This window comes from Rhodotorula toruloides (genome assembly GCF_000320785.1).
Source record: "Rhodotorula toruloides NP11 unplaced genomic scaffold Scaffold9, whole genome shotgun sequence".
Taxonomy (NCBI): domain Eukaryota; kingdom Fungi; phylum Basidiomycota; class Microbotryomycetes; order Sporidiobolales; family Sporidiobolaceae; genus Rhodotorula; species Rhodotorula toruloides.
This window is the reverse complement of record NW_015622969.1, coordinates 87914-115092: the sequence shown is the minus strand read 5'-3', so window position 1 is coordinate 115092 and position 27179 is coordinate 87914. Positions and strand designations below refer to the sequence as shown.

Sequence of the window (27179 nt, the reverse complement as noted above, 5' to 3'; positions counted from 1 at the left end):
CTGCTCGCATTGCATACCCATCGTCTCTCGTCTACCGCGGCTGGCCAGCGCTTCCTTGCGAGTCTGGCGCAGGACTCACGAGAGCAAGGCTGTCCTGTCCTGTCCTTCCCCCTCTTCGTCCGCTCCATCGCCAACTTCGCGTCGACACACGACCGCGACCTCGTCGCCTCGACAAGTTCTCGCTCGTCTCGCTCTCGCCGCTCTGTTGTCACTGCTGCACGATGTACGCAGCCAACCGCGGCGCGCCATCTTCCTCGCGCTCGCTCGGCGCACCCCAAACCTCCCTCTCCTCGTCCGTGTCGACCTCCGCATCCCGCCTCGAAGTCCCCATCGCGCCCAGGTCCGGCAAGTACCCGAGCAGGCTCAACTTGTACGAGAGACCGCCGCTGGAGGAGCTCACGCTCGAGGAGTTCGAAGTTTGGGCGATTGACAGGCTGCGACGTGAGTTCCGCTTCATCGTTGATGCCTTGCGGAGGGCCTGCTCGTGCAGTCTCGACAAAGGCTGGATAAAAAGGAGGAGCGCTGAACCAGTGCTGGACCCGCAGTGCTCGCCGACATCGAGTCGGCCCAGGCGCGCAACCGCTCCTTCAAGGACATCAAGGAGATTGTCGAGAAACGCGCGCAGGAGTACCTCCCTCTGCACCCCGACTCGAGCAAGACGGCCGACATCGACAAGGAGCGCAAGAAGGATCACTACTCGCACTTCATCCTCCGCCTCGCATTCTGCCGGTCGTGAGTTGCGTCTCTGTCGTTCCCTCCAACAATGGTTGACGTGCGGGTTGTGCAGCGAGGAACTGCGGCAACGCTTTTTAAAGGCGGAGAAGGAGCTCTTCCATATCCGGTGGGACTCGGACGACCCTTCAGAGCGACGACGCTTTGTCGACAGCCTCAACTTCGGCTGGGAAGTAGTGCGTCGGCTCTTCCGTGCTCTTCTGCGCTTGCCTCAATTCACTCGCATCGCTTACAGGTAAGCGAAGAGGAGAAACAGGCGTTGTGGTCGCAACTGTCGACGGCGTCGGCGGGCGTGTCGTACAGCGAGTCGTTCTTCAAGGTGCGCGCCGCTCTTCCAGCGCCCACTGTCATTTTCTGACATACTCTTCGCCCGCAGGTCGACTGGACGAAGGTGACGGACCTCGTTGCGCGACGGAACGTCTTCCTCAAGGGCGGCAAGGCGTATGTCCCGTCGTCGCAGGAGTATTCGCTCGTCGCGGACGAGTTTGGCGCACGACTGGCGAGAGGGCTCGAGGTGCGCGCGATGTCGTTCTCAGCCAGCCTCAGCGCAAGCTGACACGCTCTACATCCAGCTCACGGCGAAAGCTCTCCCTCGACTCGACGAAGACACACGCCTGATCCCGATCCTCTCGCACCTCTCGATGGGCTTCATGGCTGGCATCACCTCGGATTACACCTTCGCCTCTACGGCCGACGGCGAGGCTATCACAGCGGAGATGATCCCCGAGCTGAGCGTGCAGAGTTTCCCGCTCTGCATGCGGAACATGCAGGATGTCCTCAAGGCGAGCAGGCATCTCAAGCACGAGGGAAGGCAGCAGTACGGTCTCTTCCTCAAGGTGCGTTCCCGTTCTCCTCCAGGCTTGATTCGGTCGCCAGCTCACGAGGTTGGCGAGCAGGGAATCGGTCTGTCGGTCGAAGAAGCGCTCGCGTTCTGGCGCAAGTCGTTCTCGACCGTCACCGACGACAAGTTCAACAAGGAGTACCGGTACAATATCCGCCACAACTACGGCCTCGAGGGTTCGCGCAAGAACTACACGCCGAAATCGTGCGTACCGTTCTCGCTCTCCCCGCGTCGAGAGGGCTGTACTTACGCGTACAACGCCACAGCTGCACGGCCATCATCACTGGTCCCGTTCCCGGCCCCGGCCAAGCGCACGGCTGCCCCTTCCGCCACTCCTCCGACCAATCCCTCACCTCCCTCCTCCAATCCACCCTCGGCTCCGCCCTCTCCTCCTCGGACCTCAAAGAGATCCTCGCCGCAACGAAAGCAGGTCACTACCATGTCGCCTGCACGCGAGTTTTTGAGATCCAGCACGCGAAGTTGCCCGGTGGGAAGGGTGTCGAGAAGGGCGAGGGGTTGGGAGGGGGAGATTCGGTCGACCATCCGAATCGGTACTTTGATGCGAGTAGGAAGGTTATCCGCGAGGCGAAGGACAGCGTGAAGAAGGAGGAGGATGGAGCGGAGGGCGCGGATGTCAAGCCGGCCGTGTCGGGGCGCAAGATGGTCGGTGTGAAGAAGGAGGAGGCGATGGACGTCGACACGTAATGCGTCCCCTCCTCTCGTCGGTATCTTCCTGTCTCGCTGTCCTACCTGTCGTCCCCCTTGTTGGTCTCCTGTATTGCTATCTCCCTCTCGTCTCGCTCGTTGACCCGCTGGAGGGGCAAGCTTATGGTGCGAGGTTGCTCAAGCAAAGAAAGGGTGCTATCAACGGTGCTATCAACAAAGGAGCGAAAGGCGAAAGTGTAGAGTCGAGGTACAACCGAAGAGGAGAAGAATGGTACGGCTACAAGCGAAGTGTGAAAGGGAAAGAGAGAGTCGTGTCGTTTCGTCCCCAGGATGCCGTCGTTTCAAGCGAGTCGCCGTTCCGCCCTTCACTTCCTTCCACCGCCGTTCGTCGCGCCACCAGCCTTCTTCCGCCCCGTATTTGGACTGCCTCGCCTCCTCCTCCCTCCACCGCTCGTCTTTCTCTTCAGTCCGGCTCCCTCCTCCTCCTCAACAAACGGAACGCTCCCGGCCGGCGTACCGTTCCCGTTCTCCGCCCAACCAGGACCGGCAGTCACCCCTCCTCCTGCACTCATCGTCCATCCTCCGCTCGTTCCGTTCGAGCCAGACAACGCGTCGGCGAAAGACTTCTTGCTTCGTGAGCCGACTGCCGTCGAGGGCGGCGATGGGATGGGGTACAAGCCGAGTGCGGAGCCTGAGCCGGTCGTGTGCGACGGAGAGGTGAAGAACGCGGACGAGGCGGTTGACGACGTCGAAGACCTGCGACGAGCTGAGCCAGTCGAAGGTGAGCAGACCTCGCGCGAGGCCGAGCCGAACGACGTGTAGGGCGAGGTCTGCGGCGATGTTTGTGCCGTCTGAGTCGGCGAGGGAGGCGAGAGCGAGAGCGTCGAGAAAGCCGAAGTCGGGGACGGGGTTGTGCCGAACGAGAGGATCGATGACCTCCTTCTTCCCATTGGGCTCCTCGGGCTCTTCGGGACCTCCGTCGCGCCTGCACCCGCAGTCGCCGTGCTGCTCGGCCTCGTGGGCTCGAACTCGACCCTCAGCAACGAACTGCCCGCCTTGCTTCCGAACTTCCACGTTCCGAGACCGCCCCGGCCAGCCCACGTCAAGCTCTCGAGCGTGTGCGAGCGCTTGAGGAACCTCCGCCACTCGCGAGTTGGAGGAGTGAGAGTCGAGAGGTGCGAGACAGGGTGGGTCGAGCGGTCTTCCTTGTCGCCTTTCTCGCCCTTTTCGCCGGAGGGAGACTTGGTGGGCGAAGTGGCGGGCGAAGGGGAAGCGCCGACGAGCGAGAGGTACTCGTTCGGGTCGAGCGAGGAGAGCTCAGGCGTGTGGTGAGGAGGGATCGAGACGACGAACCATTGAAGCGCGGACGAGGCGGCGAAAGAAGAGCCGAGCGTGAGCTGTACGGCACGCGAGTACAAGTTAGCTGCTTTCCGTAATCGACGAGCGCTAGCTGAAGCGATGGCACGCACCAAGTTCCTGAACGGCGCATCGAGCAAGACCTTGACCTTCCTCACTCCCGCACACTCCTCCAACACGCGCTTGACCGCTCCGCCATCCATGGCCCACAAGTCCAACTCCAGCGACTTCCACCTCTTGCCATCCTCGCAGATCGCCTCAATCTCGGGACTCGGGGCGGTGAGAACCCATTTGGACGGGTCGAGTGTCGGGTCGATGGGGTTCGAGGCGAGGTGGTGTGAGCCTGGCACGAGTGCTTCGGGACGGACTTTGCGAGAGACCGTGAGGCGTTTGAGACCGGGTCCTCCGGCGGGAGTGAGAATCGAGGAGAGCGAGGAGAGGTGGTCGAGGACCCAGGACTTGTGAGGTCCTGATTCGGGGTAGAGGAGCTTGAGGGTGTGCAGGGAGGAGGGGAGAGGGGCGAGGTTTGACCATGTCGAGCGCGAGAAGCGGCCTGTGCGAAGGTGATTGCAGGCCAGAAGTCAGTCCCGTTCTATCATCTCGAAGACGGGACGAGCAAGCATGCGGGTACCGAACGCACCTTCGACAGCATCGAACACGAGCACCTCCAGTCCCTCACAGCCCGCGAAGACCTCTCCCAGCCCATTCTCGCTGATCTTTGTCCCGCCCATCTCCCTCACCTCGAGCCTCTTGAGCGCCTTGCAGTTCTCGCCAATGCTCGAGAGAACTGCGTCATCGATGAAGAGCGTGCGGGAGAGCGACAGCGACTCGAGGGAAGGGAAGGACGCGAGGGAGTTGCTCAGCGTGCGCGAGCCGGCGAGCGAGAGGGACGAGATGCTGAGACTTGTGAGGGTCGACGGTAGCGACGAGAGCGACGGTGCGTCCCAGCGCGGCGGGGCGTGCGAAGCCGAGCCGGCGCCGTGCGATGCGAAGGAGGCGGTCGGGCTCGTGCCGAGTTGTGGACTTGAAGGACTGCCGACGAACGACCCTGCGGCAACTCCGGCCTCTTCGCCTGCGCCTGCGCCGCCCGCAAGCGGACTCGCGACAATCTCGACCTTGAAGTGCAGCAGACCCTTGGTCGAATCGCCCAGCACTTGGCAGAGGTCGTCTGGCGGGAGACGGTACGACGACCAGGTGAACGAGGCAAGGTTCCTGCACCGCCGGATGAGGCCGAACAGTGCTGCGTCATTCAGGGGCGGGATAGGCGAGTCGGCTTCGCCGGGCGAAGACGCTGGTGAGTCCTCGTCGAACGAGAACTGCTCGAACTGGTGCGCTGAAGAGGCGGGTGGAAGGGTGGCTGGGTCGACTGCTGGCCGGACGACGACGAGCTCCCTCACATCGTCTGCCCATTCATCCTTCGCCACGACCTGCGCCAGTACGCTGCCTTTGACCGCTCCTGCTCCGCTCGCCTGCGTCTTTCCGCGGTCGTCCTGGCTCGGGCCCCGTCCCTCCGACCTCTGTTCCGCCCACTCTTCCGCCGCCACGAGCACACCATCGTCGTCGTCGAGTGTGAGGCTCCGGGCGAGCACAGAGCGAGTTGCGGCTTGGAGGGAGCGTCCGAGAGCGGTCAAAGCGATGAGAGCGAACGAGGGGTCGTCCTGGAGTGCGAGCACGACGATGCGCTGCTGGACTGGCTGTGGGAGCGTCTCGAGTGATGGGCTGAGCGGTGGCATGGTCTCCTCGAGCTCCTGGTGAGCGTGAGTGCGGTGGTCAAGCGCAAGAGATGAAGTGGGGCAGGTTGTCCTCCTGGCATACACCCAGCGACCGCTCTACCATGGCAAGTGAGGCTCTCGTACGCTCAGAAAGACTTCTAGCTGACAGACAATGGCACCCGTACAACTCCCACACCACGGCACTCTCTCCTCCTCCCTCTGCCTTACCTCATCCTCGCCACCCCTTCACGCGCGACACGACTCCGTGCGACTGAACCGACACGCTCGATGTGACCCTCGACGCTCTCGCAGGTCTGCGCCAAGTGCGAGAAGAAGATCGCAAAGGAGCGCGTCGCCGCAACAGACGTCTGGTCAGCACCAGGCTCTTCCGGGCGCAAGATTGGCGAGAACAAGCTGCTGTCAGCCAAGGCGCGGTACTCGCCATATGCCCCTGCGGCATCCGGATCTGGGTCGGGCGCTGGGGCGAAGGGCAAAGGAAAGGGAAAGGAGGTGGATGTCGCGGGCGGGAAGGGAGGAGCGGTCGGACGATGCGAGGTGTGCAAGACGGTTGTGGCGAGACCAGGTGCTAAGTACTGTCAAGGTGCGTGCGCTCGCTGGAACCGTCAACCGTTGGACGCTTGCTAATCTTTGCCTGCCCTTCCTCCGTTATTGCCTCCCTCGACCCGTCCGTTCCGCGCGGACGCCTGCACCTCGTCGCATTTCCGCATTTTGACGCACTCAGGCTGCGCCTACAAGAAAGGTGCGTCGTCCCTCGTTCCCTCCATCTGCCGCTGTGTATATCCTCCTGCCTCCTCATGCTGCGACGCTGACTCATCCTCCGCTTGCAACGGAACAGGCCTCTGTGCATTGTGCGGCAAGCAGATCCTCGACGTCTCGGGATACAAGCAGAGCATGCGATGAAAGTTGTCGGACTCTCCTGTCGCCCGTTGCCCTTCTTCCTCACCCACCTCTTGTCGTCAAGCTCCGCTAGTGTTGTATCACTCCCCTTTTGGCATGTCCCCGCCTCGCAATCGCATCATTACTATCATCCATAGGCGCAGCGTAGGACTTCCCGCACGTCGAGCGAGAGCAGCGGCCGCTCCATTCGCTGCTTTCCTTTCTCGCTCGCTCTGCTTGAGCATCTCCGCAAGCCGTCAGCCAGTCCTCTTGCAAAATGCGCAGACCGTTGCATCCGCGTCTACTCCCGTCCCGCAGTCTACCTTGACTCACTCGTACCGTTCCGCTTCTCCCCCTCGTCGCCGGCCTCCAACTCACCCAACTTGTCCCGGCCTCCCAACCGTCCGAATCTGGAATGTAGCTGTACTCACGACGCGGTCAGCGTCCAAACTGTTCGGGTTAAAGCAGCGAGAAAAAAGGAGGGAAGAGCGCGGACGCACCCTGCGGAAGACCACTCGATTCACCTGTTACGGTGCTGGAGATGCCGAGTGCTGAGAGGGCGCCGCGGATGAGGCCGGAAGGGAAGGAGAGTGTCTGTGAGGGGGAGGCGAGTGCGAGAAAGGGGAGGAGCAGGTGAAGAAGGATATGTTAGCGGGTCGCCAGAGGACGAACGGGTCGGAGAGCGATGGTCGTGGAGGCCCGACGGCGATGAGAAGATGAAAAAGTGCTCGGCAGACTCACGAGGCCCACCCATCGCCGCAACTGCTTCTCCTCCTCCGTCTCTCCCTTCTTGCCCGCCGCTCCTGCCCCCTCTCTCCGCGGCGGCACGCTCACGCCCCTCAAACCCCTCAGACTCGTATCCAGCACGACCCAAACACCCCTATGATTCGTCCGCAGGTTGTCGACCTGTTTGTCGAATACCGAGACCCAGACGTCTTTGCAGACGAACTTGATCGCTTCGAGTGGGTCGGGAGTGGTCGGTGGAGGTGTGTAAGGTAGTGAGGGGGAGAGGGAGGTCGCAGTGGGCGTTGGAATCGAGGGGAAGCGGGGACGGTCGCGGGTTAACCTGCAGGACGGAAGAAAGTCAGTCTGCGACTCTCTCAGAAAGAGACGGAGAAGGAGACGCACCGCTCTGCCGTCGCCCATCCAACTTTGAAGCCGAGCCCCTCCAGCTTCTTTCGCACCTCCTCGTCGACCACCTCGTCCTCGTCTTCCTTCGCCGGCTCCGCCCCATCCGCCTTGTTCTTCCCCTTCGCGCCATTGCCCGAGCCTGAGAGCCCGAGAGAAGCCAGCTCTGCCTCGATAGAATCGTGCTCGCGTTTCCGTCGCTCAGAAGCCGCTTTCGTAGAGTCGATCAACATTCGGATCGTCTGTTCGTCCCGATACCGCCTCGTCAGCTCGCTTTCGCGTCAGGCGAGAGAGCGTGACGCACCTCCTGCACGAAGAACTCGACTAGCCGCGCATCGACGGTGTGTTGCGGCGGGTCTGCGAGGGCGAGGAGCGGGGGAGTGATGAGGGACGAGGAGGATCGGTTGGCGGTGGGCGTGCCGGTCGACGACAGGAGCGCTTGGAGCTGTGCTGGCGAGGCCATTTGAGCCGGTCAACAGCCCAGCTGAGCGAGAGAGCGGTGGTGGACGGGCAAGAGTTCTGTCCCCACCATCCTTGGACCACGACAACTCACTTCCGGCTTGCACATCCCGCTGGGCTCGCTACTACGATGCCCGATGCTGCCACACAGACTGACGCCTGGGACTGGCAAGTCGCCCAAGTCCCGCGCAGCGTTCTCGTGCCAACCGCCCGTTCAGACTCGAACGAGGTTGATGAGGAGGTGTCGAGCGGTAGAGCTACCGGTGCGTTCTCGTCGGTCAATGAGCGAGTCTTTGCACCAGCCGCTGACCTGTGCGCCCGCGCAGAACCGGTCGCAAGGCGAAGTGGACCCGCTTCTCTCCTGAGCCTCCCGGACGAGCTGCTCGAGCAGATCTACCAAGAGCTGTACCGCCAGCTGAGCATCGACAGGAAGTCATTGTCATATAGACGCCAGCGATTGATGCCGTCCACCAGCTCTCTTCTTGTCTCCAAACGCATCTACGACATCGGACGAGCCATCTGGTTTTCCGATTGGTCTGACGTGGACGGACGGACGCGAGCGATGCTCCTCATGCACATTGACAACTACGCGCCCTACGTCAAGTCCTGGTCAAGCTTTGTTTCGGACGCCGGCCTCGACTTCGTCCTCCTCCGACGCTTTGTCAACCTCACCTCCCTCGACCTGACGTTTGAGGACTACGTCAGCTTGTCCATCATCTCCAATCTCCTACCTCGATTCGGACACCTTGTCTCTCTCCGCATCGCCTCCGTCGTTCCAGACGACGGGTACGGCCGCATGCGCCTTGCCGACTATTCCCTCTGTATATGTCTCGAAGATGTGCTGCCTCAATTGCGCTGCTTGTCCATTGGCTATGACAGCCTTTGCCCTACTCTCCTCTCACTGCCGTGCAGTCAAGTACGCGATCTCTCCCTCTTCGTCCTTTATGAGGATGTTGCTCCTGTTCCCTGGCGCTCAGTGCGTCGCCTGACCCTTGGGGATGACGTCAAGTCCTCGCCTTCGGATGCTGACATGCACAGGAACCTGGTCAAGCCGCTCAAAACGCTCCTCGAGCAGGTGCGCAACTTTACAGCCTCACTTCGACCGACTCCCCGCTGACCAGCTACCGCAGGATCCTCACCTCGTCTTTCCGCTCATCGACTTGAGCATCCGCTTTCACGAGGTCAGGCGCAACTACAACGCGGGTCGGACTGGAGAGATCCTCTGCGAGGTGCTCACGCTGGTCGGCAGGCACTCCCGTCTCAAGAGACTGGCGTTGCCCGCTTGGTTGTACGAGGCACTCCGGAGCGTGGCAAGTGGTGCTTTGCCTAAGCCACAAGAGCTGGAGATCATCTGTAGGACGACCCATTTCGAAGAGGCAAGTTGCGCTCGAGCGCAGGCCGGTTTTCTTTGCTGCCTTTTCCCGCTGCATGCTGACTCTCTTGTGTACACAGGACTTGAGCAAGGTTGTGGCCATGGTGTCCTGCTTCCCGGACGCGGTCCGTCTCGTGCTTAGCCAGTCCCGCAGCGTCGACTACGAGTACGACGACTACCCGCTCGACAAGCAAGATGACCGAGTCGCCCTGCTTCTCCAAGACCTGCGCACGACGCAGATCGTGCGCCTGAGCGTGTCCAACCCTGACGGCATTACCCAGTGGTGGAGGACGTCGAGTCAGGAGGATTTCGTCGTCCAGGAGAAATAACCGCGCCCGCGCTGAAGCCGGCTGGCTATCACTGCTGCGTCACGTTCAACCTCTGCAAATGCAGTCTCTTTGAATCCCTGGTCCTGCCCGAAGATTTGGGCGAGAGAACGAGGCGAGCGAGGAAACTGGCGACCCAGTCGCTAGCTATGCTTTCGCAGGAGGCGCTGCTCTTCTCAGCATCTACAGGAAGCCTTCGAATCTCGCTCTCGTGCCCCAGAAACTGTCCCAAGAGTGACAATGCTTGGTCGCCTCGCTTCAACACCGCGCTCCATCCTTCACCGTCCGCTCCTGCTTCGAGTCGCTCATTCCGCGCTTTGCTAGGATGTCAGCGCCTGCTCAGCAAGTCTCTGCGTCGACTGCCAACTTTGTCCAGGTGCCGCGCGGCGTCTCAGCCTCGTACGACGGACTCGACCTTCCTTCGACTGATGAGGGCAGGGCGGCGGAGAACAGCCTCGGTATGTCCCTGAAGTCTCTCGAGACAGTTGTACACTGTTAACTAGTCATGCGTCCGCGCCGCAGCCCCCCGCAAGCTCGAGCGTCTCCCCGACGACATTCTCCTTGAAATCTTTCGCAGCCTGCACGCCCTCTTCTTCCACCTTCTCGGATGGGATGACCCAGCCGGCGAGCAAGTTGAAGGCTCTCGCTTCATCCCGCCTCTCAAGTACATCACGCTGTCGCGACGCATCTACACCCTGGCACGCCCGATCTGGCTCTCGCGACTGTCGACTTGGCGGTTCTCGGCGCCGAACGGAAGTTTGAGCATGCGCCATAACGAGCGGATCTGGAGCAGAGTCGACGAGTTTGCCGACCAGGTCCGATCGCTCTACAGCATTGTGCGGCTCGAGACCAGTATCGAGGAAATCAGCCTCCTCCTGCGGTTCGTTCACATCACGCACCTCGAGCTCGAGTTGCACGTCAACCAGTTCATCCCGGCTTTTGCGCGCTACCTCCAGTACTTCCGCCAGCTTGTGTCCCTCGAAATCATGTATGGGGCGGACTACAGAACGGTCACGGATGAAGCGCCGTTCGAAATCGACTCTCAGCTGCCGAAGCTTCGCAGCCTGTCGCTTTCGGGTGAAGAGCTGTTGAGGCTTTTCCTTACGAGGCCCTGTACCATTCTTCAAGCCTTGACGTGCGAGATCGACATCAGGCAATCACCTCTCCGAATTCCTTGGTCATCGCTCAAAAGACTCAAGCTTACCGGCATTCCCGGCCCCGCGAGCGAGCCACTCTTCAAGCAGTCACTGCTCGAGCTCGCGCTAAAGAGTGTGCGTCCCGAGACCCATGACCTGCTAATCAAGCTGACGCTGTCTCTTCTGCAGTCGAACGAACCCACCTGGCCTCTCGCGCACCTTTGCCTGATCAATCAGGCCTCGCGTCCATACCGTTCACCAGGCGCGAGCGAGGTTGTCGCTGAGGCATATCGAGACGTTCTTTCGCTTTTGAGCAGCAGGTCGGCCCTCTCAAGTCTCGAGATGGACGATACCTGGCGCGACATGCTCAAATTGGCCGCCCCCGCCTTCCTTGCACATGTGACAAGTCTGTGTCTAGGCGCCGGCGAGACTCAGTACGACGAAAAGGCACGTCGCAAGGCATTTCTCTCGTCGAACTCTGTCGCTGACGGTCAGCACCTGCAGTTCTGGTCCGACGTCCTCAAGTTCCTCGTCTACTGCCCTGAAGTCAAGACTTTGACAATCGAAGACTTCAGGATGAGCATCGTTGGCGACTCGCTATTCCCGACGAAACAACCCAGGCGTCGCGGAAGGTTCGACGAGTATTTCGTCGAAACGCCCGTCTTCCTCGTCAAACTCGCCTCGACAAAGATTCTTCGCTTCACTTTGGTGGCTGAGGAGAGGCGGTGGCCTTGGACGAAGGTGCGGCACGATTGGTGGAGGGCGTCGGCGGAGGAGAAGTTTGTCCGCGCGGCCTGATGCTTGATGGTGCGTTCCCTGCCTGAGTCACGGCGTTCTTGTGTACATCACTTGCTGTCGGCGGCTGCAAAGTACGCTCAGTCTGCCCTCTGTCCGGCCAACCGATCGTCGAGCGAGTCGAACGAAGAAAGCAATGCCCGCCCGCAAACGCTTCTGCAGAATTGCGCCTGGAGAACCTCCAAACGGGCTGCTTCGAGGTGACTAGCGCCGAATGCAGGCCTACGAAAGCCGCGATCGAGCAACCTCGTCTTCATCAGCTGTCGAGGAGGTCTCCCTCCGTCGCTCTGCTCACACCGCGTTCTGCGCCTGCTTGAGTCATGCAGGGCTCTCCGAAAGTGCGTTCACCAGCACAGCAACCGCGCGCGCAGCGCACGGTCTACCCTGTGCCCGAACTGCAACCCGTTCTCCCCGGACCGCCAACCTCGACCGACTACGCCTCCTTCGCCTCGCCTTCGAACGTGCTCTGCATCGACAACGGCGCAACTAATTTGCGGGCAGGCTGGGCCGCCGAGCGGGATCCGCGAATTATGGTGGAGAACGTCGCGTCGAAGTACAGGGACAGGAAGTTCAACCAGCCCGTCGTGCTCGCCGGCGGGGAGGTGTACGTCGATGCGACGAGCAGGGCACACGTGCGGACACCTTTCGAGGGCGATACGGTCTGCAATTTCGACGTCATGGTGCGCCAGCGTTCCCTTCTCCTCCTCGACACCGCAAAGTGGGGCGCATGCTGATTCTGCTTTCCGTTGCGCAGGAGAACATGCTCGACTACGTGATGCTCAAGCTGGGCGTGGACACGGAGACCCTGCAGAACCCGGTCGCCATGACCGAGACCCTTTGCAATCCCGCCTACTCTCGCTCGCGTGCGTTCAGTCTCCTGCACCTCACTTCTGCTCTTCCTGTCTAGATGCTCACTGTTCCTTCTGCAGTGATGACTGAGCTCCTCTTCGAGTCCTACTCTGCGCCCGCCGTCTCCTACGGCGTCGACTCGCTTCTCTCCCTTTACGCCAACTCGCCGAACCCGCCTATCGCCGATGCCCTCGTCATCTCTAGTTCGACAGCAAGTACACACGTAATCCCGGTGCTCGGCGGACGAGGTATCCTGACAAGCGCGAAGAAGTGCGTTCCGCGCTCTTCCGCTTCTGTCGACTTTGCCTGAGCTGACATTGTTGCGAATCTCCTTCTCGTAGGCTCAATTGGGGCGGCGCGCAGTCGGCCGAGTATCTGCTCAAGCTCATGCAGCTCAAGTACCCCGCTTTCCCAGGTCGCCTCACAAGCTACCAGTCCAGCGTGCGTGGTCACCTGTCCCTGCGGCCGACATCTGCGCAAGTAGCTGAACAATTCTGCTCCGTGGACCAGATCATCTACCGCGAGCATTGCTACCACGCTCTCCCATCCTACGCATCCGTCCTCGCCGACCTCGCCGCCTCCCCTCACAACCTCGTCGCGCAAGACCGCATCATCCAGTTCCCCTTCATCCCCACAACGGCGAACGAGCAGACTGAGGAAGACCTCGAGCGGCAGAAGAGGAAGAGGGAGGAGGCGACGCAGAGGTTGAGGGAGACGGCGGCGAAACAACGGCAGGAGAAGGTTCGTCCGCTTCACATCTCGTTCGCGCCATTAGCTGATCGATTCGTCTCCTGCAGCTTGAGCGACAGCAGGAGGAGATGATTGCCTTCACCGAGCTCCGCGACGCCCGCACTACGACGTCCAAACCAGACTACGAGCGCCGGTTGAAGGATGCAGGGTTCTCGTCGACTTCGGACCTTGAGGAGTACTTGAAGAAGCTGGACAAGAGTTTGACACGCGCGCGGAATAAAGAGCTCGGCATCGAGGAGCAGGAGAACAAGGTGCGTTTCGGTCTGCCCAACGACTACGCGATTCCAGCCACTCACCCGCTCCCTATACTGCAGGAAGCGCCCTCGTTCCCGCTCATCGACGTCCCGGACCACCAGCTGAACGAGGAGGACCTCAAGGAGAAGCGGCGGCAGAAGCTGATGAAGGCTGGTTACGATGCGCGGATCCGCTTGAAGGCTGAGAAGGAGGAAGAGCGGCGGCGAGTCGAGGAGGAGCGGAGACGAGACGAGGAGCTGAGGACGAACGACTTTCCGAGGTGGCTCGAGGGGCTAAGGAAGCAGCATGAGGTGCGTGGTCGTGCTCATCGACGTTGCCTCGTGATGCTTCGGCCAATGCGCAAGCTAACGTCTTTCTCCGCTTGCAGGACATCCTCGAGAAGATCAAGGAGCGCAAGAAGCTGAAGGAGCAGCTCGCCGACCGCAAGTCCCTTGCCGCGCAGAACCGCATGAAGTCAATCGCCGGCCTCGCAGCGGACGAGAAGGCGGGCAAAAAGCGCAAGCGGAACGACCAGGGTGCGTTGCGGTTCATCGTATCCGCCGGTAGTCTCCTGACCATTGACCTCGCTCTCGAAGACGACGGTTTCGGTCGCAGCGACGCAGACTGGGCTATCTACCGCGAGATCGTAGGTCACCGCACCTTTTCGCTGTTCTGGACCAAGCTGACTTGGCTTTGCAGGGCACCGGAGACGACTCGGAGGACGAGGAAGACGAGCAAGACGCGCTGAAGACGGTCGAAGCCCGCTTGCTCGAGCACGACCCGAACTTTACGCTCGACGACACGGCTCAGCGACAAGCGATGCGCAAGAACCAGCTCATAAACGCTTTTGTTCACGGTCTCGCGCCGGACGATCCGCTCGATACGTACGATCCGGAGAACGTTGAGCACACCTCCCAGCTGCATGTCAACGTCGAGCGAGTGCGGGTGCCCGAGGTCATTTGGCAACCGCACATGGCGGGATTGGACCAGGCGGGCCTCACGGAGGTCGTCGAGCACGTCCTCAAGGGATTCTCGGAGGGCGAGCGGCGGCGATTGACGCAGGTAGGCTCGGCGAACGATTTCTGTCTCTCCTGACGCCGCTAACGTGTCACTCTGCGCAGAACATCTTCGTCACCGGCGGCAACACGCTTGTGCCCAACTTTGACGCCCGCCTCCGCCTCTCCCTCCAGCCTTCGCTTCCGGTCGGCCATCCACTCAACATCGTCCGCCCGTACGACATCCATCTCGACGCATGGCGCGGATTGTCGAAGTGGTCGGCGTCGAATTTGGGGAGGAAGGCTTTTGTGACGAGGGCCGAGTACGACGAGAAGGGTGCGGACTGGTTCAAGGGGCACGAATGGGGGAATGTCTAGTTGTGTGCATACCTAGCAATGCACGAGTACGCACGAGTCGAGCGGTGCGAGCAGTCGAAGTCGATGCGTGGATGGAGTTGGCTCGCCGAGGTATTTAGTTTCGCTTGCTGAAGCTTCACTCTCTGTCGCCCCGATAGCGAACGCTACTCTCTAGGCGGGAGGAAACGCAGAAGTACATGAGGACTACGCAGCAGTCAATATGCGAGTGCTACCAAGATTCGTCAACGCTCTGTCCTCCGTCCTCCTTTCTGCAGCGCTCGAGCTTGAACTCTGCCTCCCCAATGTAGCGCGTGGCACGCACGATGTTCTGCTCATCATTCCCATCCAGCTGTAATGCTCGAACCTGAGTAGATTTGAGGAACGCCAAGACGGCGACGAGTGTCGGATGGTTGCTTGCAGGCGGGAGGTCTGCAAGGTCACAGAAATCGAAGAGCCATAGTCGCAACACTTTGAGTGCAGGGAAGAGTGGAAGAAGGCGAGCAAGTCCACGCCATCTGTCCGTCTGTGATCAGGGCGCTAAAGTCAGGTCACACAGAGCCTGCAAGAGGAGAGGAATGGAAACGTACATCGGAGCCCTCGTCAAGTAGAGCCTCGTAGTACAGACTAGTGACCGTGGTAAGCGGTTCCAGCTCGGCGAGGAACGACCAGTGTGCGTGTGTCGCCTCGCTCACGGCGAGATCGCGAAGACCGAGATCTTTTAGAATGGGGAAGAGCTGTTGATAGAAACAGTCGGAAAGGCTGGAGCCATCCTCGCTTGCAGCGTCGGGGTCATTGTACAATAATATGTGGAGAGAGCGCAGGTGGAGACCGCTGATGGCTCCCTGTGTGCCATCTATGTCAGCTTGGCATCATCGTTGAAAAACCTGAGACGCGCCTGTTGCTGCAAAGAAGACAAGCCGGCCCATCCCATATCGCGTTGCCCATATCGCGTTGATTGACTCGTTCAAACAGCTGGAGAAGCGAACTTCTAGCTGCTGGAGCTCTCGGAGACTTGGCCAGGGCAGGAGGGGGATGTCTTCACTGTCCATCTGCTTGAAGGTAATACGCTCAAGAAGTGGATGCGTTCCGTCAAGGAACCATTCCGCAAAAGCGGCGTGATCGGTAGCTAAGTGCCGGAGCGCCTGGAAGATTGGGGCCGGCCTCGAGACAGCAGCGTCTCCACGAACCATCATGCAGAGCCTGTCCAGGCGCGGCAGACTAGCAAGGATTTCGGCGTAGCGGCAAACTGGGTGACTTGTCGATTCCTCGGCCAAGGAAATAACGACGTCGGTGAGTGATTCGAGCTGTGTGGCTGCTGCAAGGGCAAGCCGGAGAGGGTGAAGGACATTTTCGGGCCTGAAGACAAGGTGTTGGATGTGTCGCCTGGCACTGGGGCGACTGAGGACGAAATCAAGCTTGTGGTCGAGCGTCGTCAGATCACCATCCAGGATCACCATGCGCCACCATGATGGTAGGATCACTTCCGTGATGCGCTTGTTCAGAAAGCAGATGGCCAATTTGCGGACATCGGTGGGCGAAAACGGCTTCCCAAATGACTGCGAGAAGCTCATCCGGCAGATCCAGGAGACCAGTCGGACAGCGGACGATTTCTGAGCGACTGCAGGTCAGTTACAGTCCGTACGTTCCTCCTCTCGAAGTGCTCACTCACCAGCGGGTCCATCTTGCAGTTCGAGCTGACCCAGAGGAGAACCGGCTGGGGGCGCTTCGTTCGTGGACGGAAGAGCAGGCGTCGGATCATCTGAGGCGCCGGCATTGTTGGAAAGCATTTGAGCAGCGCTTCGAGCGAGAGCAGCGGCAGAGTAGTGAGACGGTGGAGACGAAGCAACGAAGGAGGAGCGAGCGAGACCTAACCCGACACCACTCCCTTCGCTGCCTCGATCCAGACCGCTCGGCTCTTTGACTGGTTCCTGGAACTGCTAGCAAGTGGCCATGCCCAAGCGATCGCGTCCCAGCGGCCCTTACGACACTCTTCCATCCTCATCGGCTCGTGGTGGAGCTTGGGAGCAGAGCAAGGAGACGAGGACACTGCAGGGCGCAACGGGCAGTCGAAAGCTCAAATTCAAGGACGAGCAGTGAGTCGAGCTTCCTCGAGACTCCCCAAGCGCGGTAGACGAGGAGGAGTGGGTCCATCTCGCAGTCGGTGGCGGACCTCGCTGCTCTCACATGGCAATTGGACGGGCTGACTGCGGTTCGCATGACACGAAGGAATCTCACTGATCTACTGTACCCACAGACGACCGCCGAAACGAAGCCGAACCGCCGTCTTGCCGCTCCTTTCCCTCGAAGGCTCCCTTTCCGAGGAGATCCTCATTCGTTGCCTGTCTTTCCTGGGCGCGCAAGATCTGGCAGTCGTGGCGCGAGTGTCGAGCGCATGGTATCGGCTCTCGCAGGATCCGCAGGTAAGCTTCGAGCCACACTCTTCTTCCGTTCATTGCGACTGATCAGCCTCTCTCCGCAGCTATGGCGCGACCTCTATCTCCGCACATACGCCTCCGCCGCGACTCGACGACAAGCTGTGTACGGCGGCGGGATCGAGCGGAACAGGCCATGGCGCGAACTGTACAAGGTCTCGACGAATTGGCGCAGCGGGACCGCGCGCGCTAGCACGCTCGGCAAGAGCCTTCGCAAGGCCGTACTGCCTGAGGCGCCGCCTCCGGACCTTGCTGAGCTGTCGAGCGAAGGTGGCGAGCCGGTCGCTGGTCCATCGGAGCGAAGACCGCCTGTGCAGCTTCCCCCGACTCGGCTGTCTAGCTCGCGCCAAGACGTCGAGACGATCCTCCAGTTCCACCAGCATTACATCCTCAGCGCATCTCGACTGCCCACTAGCGACCCATCGATCGCACCTCCATCGGTAACAGTCCACCACACCCTTCCGTCGGGCGGTTCCGCCGTGGTCGGTAGCTTCTCCTCAACCCGCCTAGCCGATTTCTTCGCCAACCGACCTGGCTTCCGTCCTCCTCTCGCAATCACCGACGTTCGACTCGACGAAGCGCACGGCCGAAACGGGTCAATCCTCTGCGCCGTCTTCTACTCGACAGGCCAGTGGTCGCTCTTCCGCCTCACCTTTGCCAGCTCGACATCGCCCTCGACCCCATTCGAGGCGGAAGAAGTCTACGCCTCGCTCGCCATCGCCTCTCCACCTTCGCATCCGCTCTCAGCCGCTCCAGCTTCGCCACCCTCGTCCTCACCTTTCGATCCCGTCTCCCTCGCTCGCCTTTACGCACCCCTACTCGTCACGCTCTCGGACTCGCTCACTCTGCGGTTCATGCGACTTGACGAGGCAGAAGATGGGAAGATCGAGGTGGACGAAGCGGAGACGCCTCTTCAGAGTCGGGAGGACTGGGCACCTGTCGTCCTTGACGTCTCGAAGGAGTCGAACGATGGCGCGGAGAAAGTTGTGTGGTTGGGCAGGAAGAGGGAGGAGAAGGACGAGCAGAGGTTCAAGGTCTCGCTCGCTTACTCGATGTCGGTCTTTCCAGCCAGTTGGACGGTCGGCATCCAAGAATTCACGATCGAAGTCCCTCCTGCGCGTCGAGCAGCGCTGCCCACCGCACGAATTCTACCGAAGATGCGCATCTCAGCTCGACACGCGACCGCAGCTCCGATCCACTCGCCTCTCCCCTCTACTCCTCGACGCTCTGCACCCCTCGCGTCGCCGTCTCCCCCGTCGATGCCGGTACCGGTGCCGACGTCCCGCTCGCCGGTGACAAGCATCGAGCACTCGCATCCGTTCATTGTCACGAGTCGGGTGGACAATACCCTCGACGTGTACGAGATCGTCTCGCGCCCCACACCAGCCTCTGCCCCACCCGCACACACCACTCCCTCTCGCCCCTCGACTTCCCGCATCCGCCTCAACCTCCACCCTTCATCCGGCTGCGACTCGCTCTCTCCGCTCTCCCCTCCCTTGCGCGTTATCCACCGCCGCACCCTCTTCGGCCATACCGCCCGCGTAGCCAGCGTCGCTCTCCTGCCCGAGTCGCGAGGGGGCGAGACGAATGAAGCGGGCGTCAAATGTGTCTCGGCGGGTGACGATGGAGTTGTCAAGGTTTGGCATTTGAGTCCGTTGCAGGGTGAGGAGGGGCGGAAGAGGAGGAGGAGGGAGGGAGAGGAGGTGGTGGATGTGAGGGCTGTTCCGGGTGCGGAACAGCGGGAAGAGGAGGAGCGGACGGAGTGGCAGCGGCTCAGGCAGAAGCGGAGACGGTGGAACGAGGAGGAGGGTGAGCGGCCACAGAAGGTCAAGCGTGTGTGGGTCGATGAGGACAAGATTGTTGTTGTCGGCGCTGGTGCAGGCGACCACGGCGAGGAGACTGTTCGCGTGCTTCGCTTTGATTAGCGAGTGCTATCGTATTACGTTCTCGTTACAATAGCACTGCCACCTCCGCCTTTGAGCGAACCCTTCCAAGAGCGGGGCCTCGACGTCGCGGGAAGGTCACTTGGTCTCCTTCGCTCTCCTCACGGCGCGTCGCACGAGATGGCAGCGCAACTGACGCTCACAGACACTCGCACAGACTCGGCATCGTCCACTTCGAGCGCCCCAGCGAGCCCCGCGTCGTCGTCGCAGTCCGAGGGGTCCAACTCGAGGAAACAGGTCTGCTTCCACCCGCTCGCACTCTGTATCTCGACCGCACCCGATGGGGAGATAGAGAAGGCCATGGCACAGGCTGCCAAGGAGGAGCTGGCCCACCGCAGGCGGATGTTGGGCATCAAGACGTACTGGTGCGTCCCGCGACTCCCTTCCCGTCCCTGCTTTCCCGCCCTTGAGCTGATCTTGACGGCGTACAGCATTGAAGCGCCTGCATTGGGTGACATGACCTCGTCGGCGTGGCACTCGGTTGTCAACGGCTTCACGTCTTCCCTCGGTCCCTACCTGAGCTCCCCCTCGTCCAGCCGCGCAAGGGACGACTCGCCTGACCGCCAGACAGGACGACGAGGCTCTCGCTCGACTTCTCCCAGCACGACACGGGCGAGAGAGGAAGACGACCCAGCCTTCATTCCGAACCCGCCGACTCGCCTCACGGTCAGACTCCCCGCTCTCAAGCGCAGTTGCTCGACATCCTGCGCTACAAGGACGTGCAAGTCCATCTTGCGCAAGAAGCCGGAACGAGGTTGCTCCCTCCCGCCTATCGACGACGAACCCGAAGCCTCGACTTCCTCCCAGCGACTCCCTCACTTCCCCCCTCTCTCGCCTACGACCTCCCCCGCCCCGGCACTCGCCCGCTCTTCTCCCCTCGCCGTTCCAGACCGACCAAACCGCAGACGCTCTTCCTCCCTCCCTGCGACAGTCTCCCCCGATGCGACTCTCGTCCCGCTTCTTCCTTGCTGCGCAGCGTGCGAGCACGCCACCCTCTACGGCTGTTCCCCTCCCTCTTCCATCGACTCCTACACCGAAAAATGGTCCGCCGGCGCTCTCAAGAAGCGCGAAGAAGAAAAGCGCGCCGAGGAAGAGCGGGAGAAGTACCGCGCCGAAGCGGACAGGATTCGGAAGAGTCACGTCTTCGGCAGTAGGTGTGGGACGAGGAGGGTAGGGTTTGAGCGCGAGTGGAGGGAGAAGGAGGAGGAGTGGGCTACTAGTCACTTGGGTGAGTTGGTCGAGAGGCAGGGTGGGGTGGATGAGCTGAATCGGGTCAAGAGGCGCGAGGGGAGGGAGAGACGTAGCTTGCATGGGGAGAATGAGGAGAACGGGACGGTGGGCGAGCAGTATGAGGAGGAGGAGAAATCGGGCGGGCAAACTGCCGGCTCGCTCTCCCGCGCGACGACCATCGTCGCAGAGCCCGCCAAGCACGATAGCGAGAAGGACGTCGAGAAGCTGCCGCCAACGTTACCAGCGCTGGCGCCTGAGAAGTCGACTCCGCCCGCCGACATTCCTTCCGCAGCTCAACGTTCCCAGCCTACGCCTCCTCCTACCGCCACTTCTCCCTCCACGACCGCCTCGGCTCCGACACCTGCACCCTCTCGACCTCCTCCAGTCCGTCGCCTCTCCTCAGCCGCCGCTTCCTTCTCCCACCGTCTCGCTTCAGCAGTCGGGTCTGGCTTGACACATGTACCTGTGAATGCGCCGGGTGTACGGACTGCGTTTTGAATAGCTCCTGAGTTGTTCAGTCTATCTCGCTTCGATTCGCAGAGACTTGTCAAGACGGGGGTGAAGAGAGGGTTGCGATTGCGAGAGTTGCGAGAGGAGGGATGTGCGAAAGATGCAGGTCGTCGTCGAATGAAGGGCCGCCCCGATAGATACACAACATGGAGAAGGGGCCGTCGAAAGCGCCGCAAACTACTTCCACCACAGCGCCGGATGCTTCTGGTCCCTCCACGCCTTCTCTTCCTTGGTCTTTCCCGCGCGGTTGATCTTGTACTTGTTGAGGAACGACGGCGTGCGCGGCAGGACGAGTTCGCCATCAACCATCTCCGGCTCGGGCACCTCCCACTTCTCCCACGGCTTGTCGACGACCGACAGGCGCGCCATCTGGCGTTCCGTCAGCTTGCCTCGCCACGGGGTTTTCCGGTTATCCGCGCCGTCCGCGACACCAGTCTTGTCCCGGTCGACGAGGAAGGCGGAGGGCGGGTACGCAGGTTTGGGCGGGGCAGTCTCCTCCGTCTGAGCGGCGCGGTCAGCGGTGAAAATCGGCTTCTCGTCCCTCCCGCGGATGTCCTGCCTGGGACGCTCGAGGCCCGCCTCGGCCTCAATCTTGCGCAACCTCGCCCGCTCCTGCCGATCGAGCTTCTCGTTCTCCCTCTCGCGCCGCATCGCATCAAACTCGTCCTGCTCCTCCTCGACCATCTTTTCCATCCTGCTCCACGCGCCGAGCTGCCTCGAGTCGAAGAACCGACGCTTCATAATCTCCCTCTCGCGGTCGTGCGGTCCCTCGAAAGGATTGTCGCGGTAGTGTCCCTGCTCGACGAGGTACTCAACCCAGGCTTCTGCGCGCTCGGCGTCGACACGGACCGCCTCGCCGATCGCAGAGACGAGCTGGCGGACCTTCTCGTCGAGGCGGATACCGCTCGCGCGCATCTCCTCCATCGTCGAGAGGACGCTCTCGACGTCTCCTTCGCTCCACCGCGTCTTGAGCACCTCGACGTACAGTGCCGGGCTGCATCCGTTGATGTAGCTATACGGGTTGGACGCGGCGAGCGAGAAGATGGCGAGTGCGGCGGCGGGGTTGTGGTGCACGTCGCGGAGGACGAGGAAAACGAGATGGAGGAGGTCGGGGAACAGGCGGGACATGACGCCTGGTGCGCGCTCGAGAGGCGTCTTCGGCTCGGTGAATGCGGCGCCGAGGAACTGCGTATTGACGGGGATCGTGGTCGGATCGGGGAAGATGCCTCGGTATGCGTTGGGCGACTTGTACCGCGCGAAGGTCTCGGGAGAGAGGCCAAAGACGTGCTTCATGGACCATTCGAACAAGTCGACGTCGCTCTTGAGCTCGACGAGCTCCTGCTTGAGCTTGTCGAGTTCGAGCTCTTCCTCCTCCGTCAACGACGCCTTGGCTCGCCGCTCCCACCGTCCCGTTCCCTCGTCGAGTCGCAGGCCGGACCGCGGCGCAACCTTGGCGAGGACTGCGCGCTGAACTCGCTCGACGCCAGGCGAGAGTGCAGGCGATCCTCCGTTCTGCAAGAACAGATCGAAGACGGCTCCTCCCGGCGAGGCGTTCTTGTGTATCGGTCCCTGGAACTTCTTCTCGTCCGGTGACCCGCCAGACTGTAGCGAGCGAGGCAGAATCTCGACGAGCAAGTCTGCGAACGCCTGCGCCTCTGCATTCGACAATGTCTGTCGCTGCCTCCTCCGCCCGCCCGTCTCGGTCGAGATGTGCGACAACCGCGAGTGGATGTGGTCGGAGAGATCGGCGGAGTTCTGGTCGTCGAGAGCTGCGAGCGGGACGCGGGTCGGATGGAACTCGGAAGTCGAGGTGAAGGCGTCCTGCGGAAACGAGTACTTTGGCCCGCTGTTGGCCGCTTCGCGCGCCGCTGCCTTGACCAAATTCTTTGTGCCCGATTGAGAGCGTGGCGAGCTGTTCTCGTGGACGTCGAGGTAAGTTGACGGGTCCTCATCGGGGAAAAGAGATGAGGGAGCGCACGAGGTGAAGCAGCGGCACTGCGGTGTGGCGAGCTGCTTAGCCGCGCTCTTGAGCGGCGCAGCGCCCTTCTGAGCGACCCTGTGCATCCTAAAGCGAGAGAGCGAGCAGCAAGTCCAGCGAGGTCTTGGGAGAGAGCTGAAGCTCGAAGAGAAGGGTCACCCGTCAACCGCTCACACGCTCGTACGAGGACTGGCTGGCTCGACTAGACTCGCATGGCACAGGCGTGGCAGGACGAGATCCGCCTCGCCCTCCTGCACCGCGACCACCGCGAACACGCCCTCGCACCCGTCATCGCACACTACTCGCGACTCGCCCAGCAGACGCTCGCATTGAAGGAGCGCAACAATGCACTTGTGCATGCAGCGAGGACGGGCGGGACAGGCGGAGGAGCTGCGCAGGGGAGGGACACCGAGTTCGTTCCCCTCTTCCCGACTGTCAACGAGGACCCGACTTACGTAGAGCCTTCTGCCGCGCTTACAGCAGCGCAGTCCACTCCGCCTTGATCTCCTCTCTCGAATCGCAACTCGCGCAAACCCGCGCCGACCTCTCGGAGCAATACAAAGTCCAATCCCTGAACGCCCAGCGGCTTCTCTCGCTCACCGACTCGCTACGGGAGGCTGAGGAACGCGGAAGAGACGAGAGAGACGAGTTGGCGAGGTTGAGGACAGAGGTCGCTGCGCTGAGGGAGAAAGATGGCTGGTACAAGGACATGGTCAAGGAGAAGGAGCGTCAACTCGTCGTGCGTCCACCTTTCCGCTTCTTACGACTCGCCGTCCGCTTACGCTCGAATGTGGACAGATCCTCCAAGACGAACTCGCGTCTCTCGAACTCGAACTCTCGCAACTCGAACTCCAGAACTCGAACCTCAAAACCGACAACGCCGCGCTCCTCCAACGGTGGCTCGAGAGCAAAGCGGAGGAGGCGAACCGGATGAACGAGGCGAATGCGTTCCTGGAGGAGGCGAAGAAGCTGAAGAGGGAGGCGGAAGACGGCGACGGGGGCAAGGGGAAGGGCAAGGAAAAGGAGAAGGAGATGGAGGCGATTTGAGGTTGTCTGTGCTGTCGAGTGTTGTGCTGTCCCCTTCCGTGTTCTATTGGTCCTCCCTTGTTGTCGGAAGTACGCAATGCGGAGTGTCCTCATCCTCCTGTCATCCTCCCTCGTGAACGGAAAGCGCCTCCAAAAGGCCTTTCCGTTCTCCAAGACTCGTCAATGGACAAAGCGGCGACCAATGCGGTGAATAAAGAGTATGCGATTTCCAGGTGATGCGAACGACAGATCGGAGAGACAGACAAGAACAAGCAGCATCGACAGGCGCCCCCTCCTCGCAGCAAGCGCTCCAACCCGCCTACTTGCCCATCGCACTCCCATTCCGACTCATAGCGACCGAGCTGCCCCTCGAACTCCCCCTCTCAGCCCTCTTCCGCTCCTTCTCCTTCTCCCGCTTCCCCTCCCTCTCCAACCACCGCTGCACCCTCGCCCTATCCACCCTACTCACAAAGAAACTCCCTCCACCCTCTTTCCAGCTCACGCTACCGGGACCGTAGTGCAAAGCCGGAGCTTGGTTAATGATCGCGAGAGGGGAGTTGGCGTTGTGTGCCGAGAGGGAGAAGTTGGGAGGAAGGAAGGGCTTAAGGGAGACGATTTTGCAGGTGTCGGGGAGTTCGAGGAAGAGCCAGGAGAGGCGTTGATTCAGCGTCGAGGTGAAACTGTGAGCATATGGGCGTGTGCGGATCAGTCGCTTATCCTTTTCCCGTTATTCCATCTTCCTCCGCCTGCATCGAGGAGGATAGAAGCGAGGAATACAGGACAGTGACTCACACCTCATTGTTGACCAACACCACGCTCGCGGTCCGCAGAACCTGCATGACCTCGGGACACTCGCAAAAGTCCGCCTCGACGACCTTCATCGGTCCTCCTCCGAGCCCCCACATCCTGGACCGCTTCTCGGCTTCCGCGAGCTGGTCCCGCGCGAGAGAAGAGGCGTGGGGCATGTTTTCGAAGCCGTAAGAGGTGGCGCCAGTGCTGCGCAGCAGGGGAGAAAGTCAGACTCGCTCGAGGAGCCGGCTTGAAGGGAAGTAGACGCACGCCAGAGCGGCTTGGACGACGCAGTTACCGACGCCTGAACCGAGGTCGACGAAGACGCTGTTGGGGCCGAGGTGCGTCTTGTCGAAACTGCGAAGGAGGTGTTCTTCCGTTAGCCATTGTCGAAACAAAGCGTCGACCACGATGGCAATGCGCAAAGACAATCCGACGCACATCTGGTTCATGAACTTGGGCAAAAGCTCGCCATAGACGTTGTCCGAAAACGCCTCGTATTTCCTCAAATCCTCGATGCCGGGCCCCACCGCCCGATCGTAGCACTGCTGGAAGACCTTCGTCCAAACCTTCTCCTTCAGTCCCTTCATCGCGGCGATGTTGGCCTTGATCAAGCCTGCAGATTTGAGCGTCGAAAGTGTCGAGTTATATCGTGCGAGAGCGGCGAGGAAGGAGGGTCCGTCGCGCTTTGCTCGGGCCTTTTCGAGCTGGCGGATAAGAGGCGTGCGGTCGATCTCGGGAGTTGGGGCGGGAGGAGGCGTCGAGGTGGCGAGAAGGGCAAAGTCGAGAGTGAAGGGGAGAGGGGAGTCGGCTACTCCGGAAGGTGCGGGTGACGGCGCCAGACTGGTCGTGCTCGAGGATCGAGGGGCGAGTTTGTCGGGGACACTGAAGCCGGAGGGAGTGCCGGAACGAGAGTTCGAGGTCGAGCGGTTGTAGAGGAAGGCGCCGAATGACGTCTTGCCGGGGGAATGGCCGAAGTAGTGCGACGCTTGTTCGGGCGTCAGGAAGTGGTCGAGGACGGCGAGCACAGTCTGCGAGAGCAGGAACCGGTCAGCGCATCGGAGAAAGCGACGATGGCAGAATCTTACGCACGCTCATCACGTCCTCAATGGGGTTGTACTCGTCGTCGCTCTTCGGTGCGAGGAGAGCGAACCTGTCCAAGAAGACCGGCCGGGGAATCAGTACAAGCGAGCGGCGAAGCTCAGCCTGTGAACCAAACAGCGAGGTCCTCTGAACGCACCTCTCTTTCGCGCCGTCTCCAGGCAGCTCAAGCTCTACTGTCGGAATGTCGCTGCCCGCCCACTGCGTCGTAGGTCGCTCAGGGTCGGTCAAGTCGACAAAGTCTGTCGTGCGGCGCGCAGTCAGCGCGTAGTGTCGCAAGAGAGGAAGACACAAAAGCAGACATACAGTCTCGGTAGGCCCCTCGGTTGTTCACCACCAGCCATTCTCCAGACCTGCCCGCTTCCGCTACAGCTCCTGCAGGCAGCGGCTTCGCACTGGGATCTCGCACTGCAATCGCTCCTCCGTCTTCCCGCTTCAATGTCCTCGCGAAGTAGTCCTCATCAACGCTTGACAACTCTGATTCTGTTTCTTCCTCGTCGGATGAGGTGGAAGGGAGAGACGAGAGAGGCGAAGAAGAGCGTAGGGTGCCGTTCGAGGTCGACGAGTGCTGCTGCCGCAGAGGCGATGCTGCGCGACTTCCATTCGCTCCGTTGACCTTCAAACGTCCCTTTCCACTCGCAGAAGACGCAAAGGACGAGGAGGACCCCTTCTTAACCTTCTTCCGCGGCCGCTCGTCCTCGCTCTCCTCGTCGTCCTCATCGCTCGACAAGCCTCGCAGCATGCCCTTCTTCTTCTTCGACTTCTCCTTCATCTCCTTTGGCTTTGGCTTTGGCGGAGGCGCAGGGTATTTGTTGATGCTTCGCGGCTGGCCGGGTGCAGTCGAGGCGGGAGGTGCCGACTTGACGACCGTCACCTTCTTGGTCGTCAGCTGAATGCGAGGCTTCTTTGACGCTGTCGACGATCCGTTTAACGCGTTCGGAGGCGAAGAAGCGGAGGAAGACGCGATAGACGAGAGAGGTGAGGAGGGTGGAGGGACGACCGAGATCTTGGGCTTGACGGTGATGGTCGGTACGGGTCGCGAGGGTGTTGAAGACGCCGTGGCTGACTTTGGCAGCGGCCTCGAGTTGGTGAACATGGCGAGGCGAAGTCCGGAGAGATGCGAGATGGAGGGTGGGTGAGGGGGAGGGAGAACGCCTCGGAGCCGTCGTTCGCGTGCACAAACAGCCACACAAGTACTAGGACCAGCCTCTCCACGCAAGCAGCGGTCTTCAAGCGGTGTGAGAGTGGGTAGCGATGGCGAGTCCCTCACGCGAGCGCTCCTCTCACTTTCGTCCTCGCCAACAGCCGTCGCCGAGGCCAGATTGCTTGATCTGGTGAAGACCTTCATCGCTTGAGGCTGCTCTGCTGTCCTGTCGAGTCCGCCCGTCTCCAACTTCGCCCTTTCGTCGTCCCTTCAACTTCATAGGTGTGTCCCGTCAACTTCGCGGCACTCCCTCAGTCTGGCTGGAAGGCAGTAGGGGGCGGTCTGCAAGAGTGGATAAGAGTGGCTTGTGATACGCGGACCGAGATTCGGCGAGGCAGGACGCTCGGAGGCGGAACGCTCG

The 27179-nt window shown here is 61.1% G+C and overlaps 12 protein-coding genes across 12 annotated transcripts; 7 read left to right on the top strand and 5 right to left on the bottom strand.

The window, feature by feature from the left end:
- Positions 1–221: 221 nt before the first annotated feature.
- Positions 222–2278, top strand: RHTO_07979 (DNA primase large subunit; the record flags this gene model as incomplete). The annotated part of the gene is made up of 8 exons (XM_016421633.1): positions 222–441; positions 546–732; positions 788–908; positions 968–1051; positions 1109–1246; positions 1305–1568; positions 1629–1777; positions 1840–2278. The coding sequence occupies 8 exons, from the start codon at positions 222–224 to the stop codon at positions 2276–2278; spliced, it is 1602 nt and encodes a 533-aa protein (XP_016273745.1).
- Positions 2279–2604: 326 nt separating this feature from the next.
- On the bottom strand, positions 2605–5328 carry RHTO_07978 (uncharacterized protein; the record flags this gene model as incomplete). Its single annotated transcript, XM_016421632.1, has 3 exons — positions 2605–3636; positions 3709–4148; positions 4236–5328. The coding sequence occupies 3 exons, from the start codon at positions 5326–5328 to the stop codon at positions 2605–2607; spliced, it is 2565 nt and encodes an 854-aa protein (XP_016273744.1).
- Positions 5329–5429: 101 nt separating this feature from the next.
- On the top strand, positions 5430–6228 carry RHTO_07977 (cysteine-rich PDZ-binding protein; the record flags this gene model as incomplete). Its single annotated transcript, XM_016421631.1, has 4 exons — positions 5430–5432; positions 5620–5908; positions 6050–6067; positions 6164–6228. The coding sequence occupies 4 exons, from the start codon at positions 5430–5432 to the stop codon at positions 6226–6228; spliced, it is 375 nt and encodes a 124-aa protein (XP_016273743.1).
- A 350-nt stretch (positions 6229–6578) lies between these two features.
- On the bottom strand, positions 6579–7900 carry RHTO_07976 (bet3 family protein; the record flags this gene model as incomplete). The annotated part of the gene is made up of 6 exons (XM_016421630.1): positions 6579–6625; positions 6705–6798; positions 6946–7270; positions 7333–7574; positions 7637–7777; positions 7886–7900. The coding sequence occupies 6 exons, from the start codon at positions 7898–7900 to the stop codon at positions 6579–6581; spliced, it is 864 nt and encodes a 287-aa protein (XP_016273742.1).
- Positions 7901–7921: 21 nt separating this feature from the next.
- Positions 7922–9492, top strand: RHTO_07975 (uncharacterized protein; the record flags this gene model as incomplete). The annotated part of the gene is made up of 6 exons (XM_016421629.1): positions 7922–8054; positions 8118–8612; positions 8704–8767; positions 8830–8866; positions 8922–9020; positions 9244–9492. The coding sequence occupies 6 exons, from the start codon at positions 7922–7924 to the stop codon at positions 9490–9492; spliced, it is 1077 nt and encodes a 358-aa protein (XP_016273741.1).
- A 322-nt stretch (positions 9493–9814) lies between these two features.
- On the top strand, positions 9815–11423 carry RHTO_07974 (uncharacterized protein; the record flags this gene model as incomplete). The annotated part of the gene is made up of 4 exons (XM_016421628.1): positions 9815–9947; positions 10012–10760; positions 10815–11024; positions 11130–11423. 4 exons carry the CDS (start codon positions 9815–9817, stop codon positions 11421–11423), a joined length of 1386 nt encoding a protein of 461 aa, XP_016273740.1.
- A 317-nt stretch (positions 11424–11740) lies between these two features.
- On the top strand, positions 11741–14626 carry RHTO_07973 (actin-related protein 5; the record flags this gene model as incomplete). Its single annotated transcript, XM_016421627.1, has 11 exons — positions 11741–12100; positions 12175–12283; positions 12350–12539; positions 12611–12710; positions 12780–13010; positions 13067–13270; positions 13334–13564; positions 13642–13789; positions 13850–13899; positions 13953–14315; positions 14375–14626. The coding sequence occupies 11 exons, from the start codon at positions 11741–11743 to the stop codon at positions 14624–14626; spliced, it is 2238 nt and encodes a 745-aa protein (XP_016273739.1).
- Positions 14627–14834: 208 nt separating this feature from the next.
- Positions 14835–16392, bottom strand: RHTO_07972 (uncharacterized protein; the record flags this gene model as incomplete). Its single annotated transcript, XM_016421626.1, has 5 exons — positions 14835–15128; positions 15193–15447; positions 15793–16003; positions 16047–16215; positions 16275–16392. 5 exons carry the CDS (start codon positions 16390–16392, stop codon positions 14835–14837), a joined length of 1047 nt encoding a protein of 348 aa, XP_016273738.1.
- A 163-nt stretch (positions 16393–16555) lies between these two features.
- Positions 16556–20708, top strand: RHTO_07971 (F-box and WD repeat domain containing protein; the record flags this gene model as incomplete). The annotated part of the gene is made up of 5 exons (XM_016421625.1): positions 16556–16698; positions 16860–17025; positions 17085–18912; positions 19138–19345; positions 19412–20708. 5 exons carry the CDS (start codon positions 16556–16558, stop codon positions 20706–20708), a joined length of 3642 nt encoding a protein of 1213 aa, XP_016273737.1.
- Positions 20709–20897: 189 nt separating this feature from the next.
- Positions 20898–22784, bottom strand: RHTO_07970 (uncharacterized protein; the record flags this gene model as incomplete). The annotated part of the gene is made up of 2 exons (XM_016421624.1): positions 20898–22632; positions 22699–22784. 2 exons carry the CDS (start codon positions 22782–22784, stop codon positions 20898–20900), a joined length of 1821 nt encoding a protein of 606 aa, XP_016273736.1.
- A 126-nt stretch (positions 22785–22910) lies between these two features.
- On the top strand, positions 22911–23745 carry RHTO_07969 (Autophagy-related protein 16 domain protein; the record flags this gene model as incomplete). The annotated part of the gene is made up of 3 exons (XM_016421623.1): positions 22911–23110; positions 23179–23437; positions 23497–23745. 3 exons carry the CDS (start codon positions 22911–22913, stop codon positions 23743–23745), a joined length of 708 nt encoding a protein of 235 aa, XP_016273735.1.
- A 298-nt stretch (positions 23746–24043) lies between these two features.
- On the bottom strand, positions 24044–26710 carry RHTO_07968 (histone-lysine N-methyltransferase, H3 lysine-79 specific; the record flags this gene model as incomplete). Its single annotated transcript, XM_016421622.1, has 7 exons — positions 24044–24404; positions 24517–24720; positions 24784–24870; positions 24955–25544; positions 25606–25666; positions 25754–25856; positions 25921–26710. The coding sequence occupies 7 exons, from the start codon at positions 26708–26710 to the stop codon at positions 24044–24046; spliced, it is 2196 nt and encodes a 731-aa protein (XP_016273734.1).
- Positions 26711–27179: the final 469 nt, after the last annotated feature.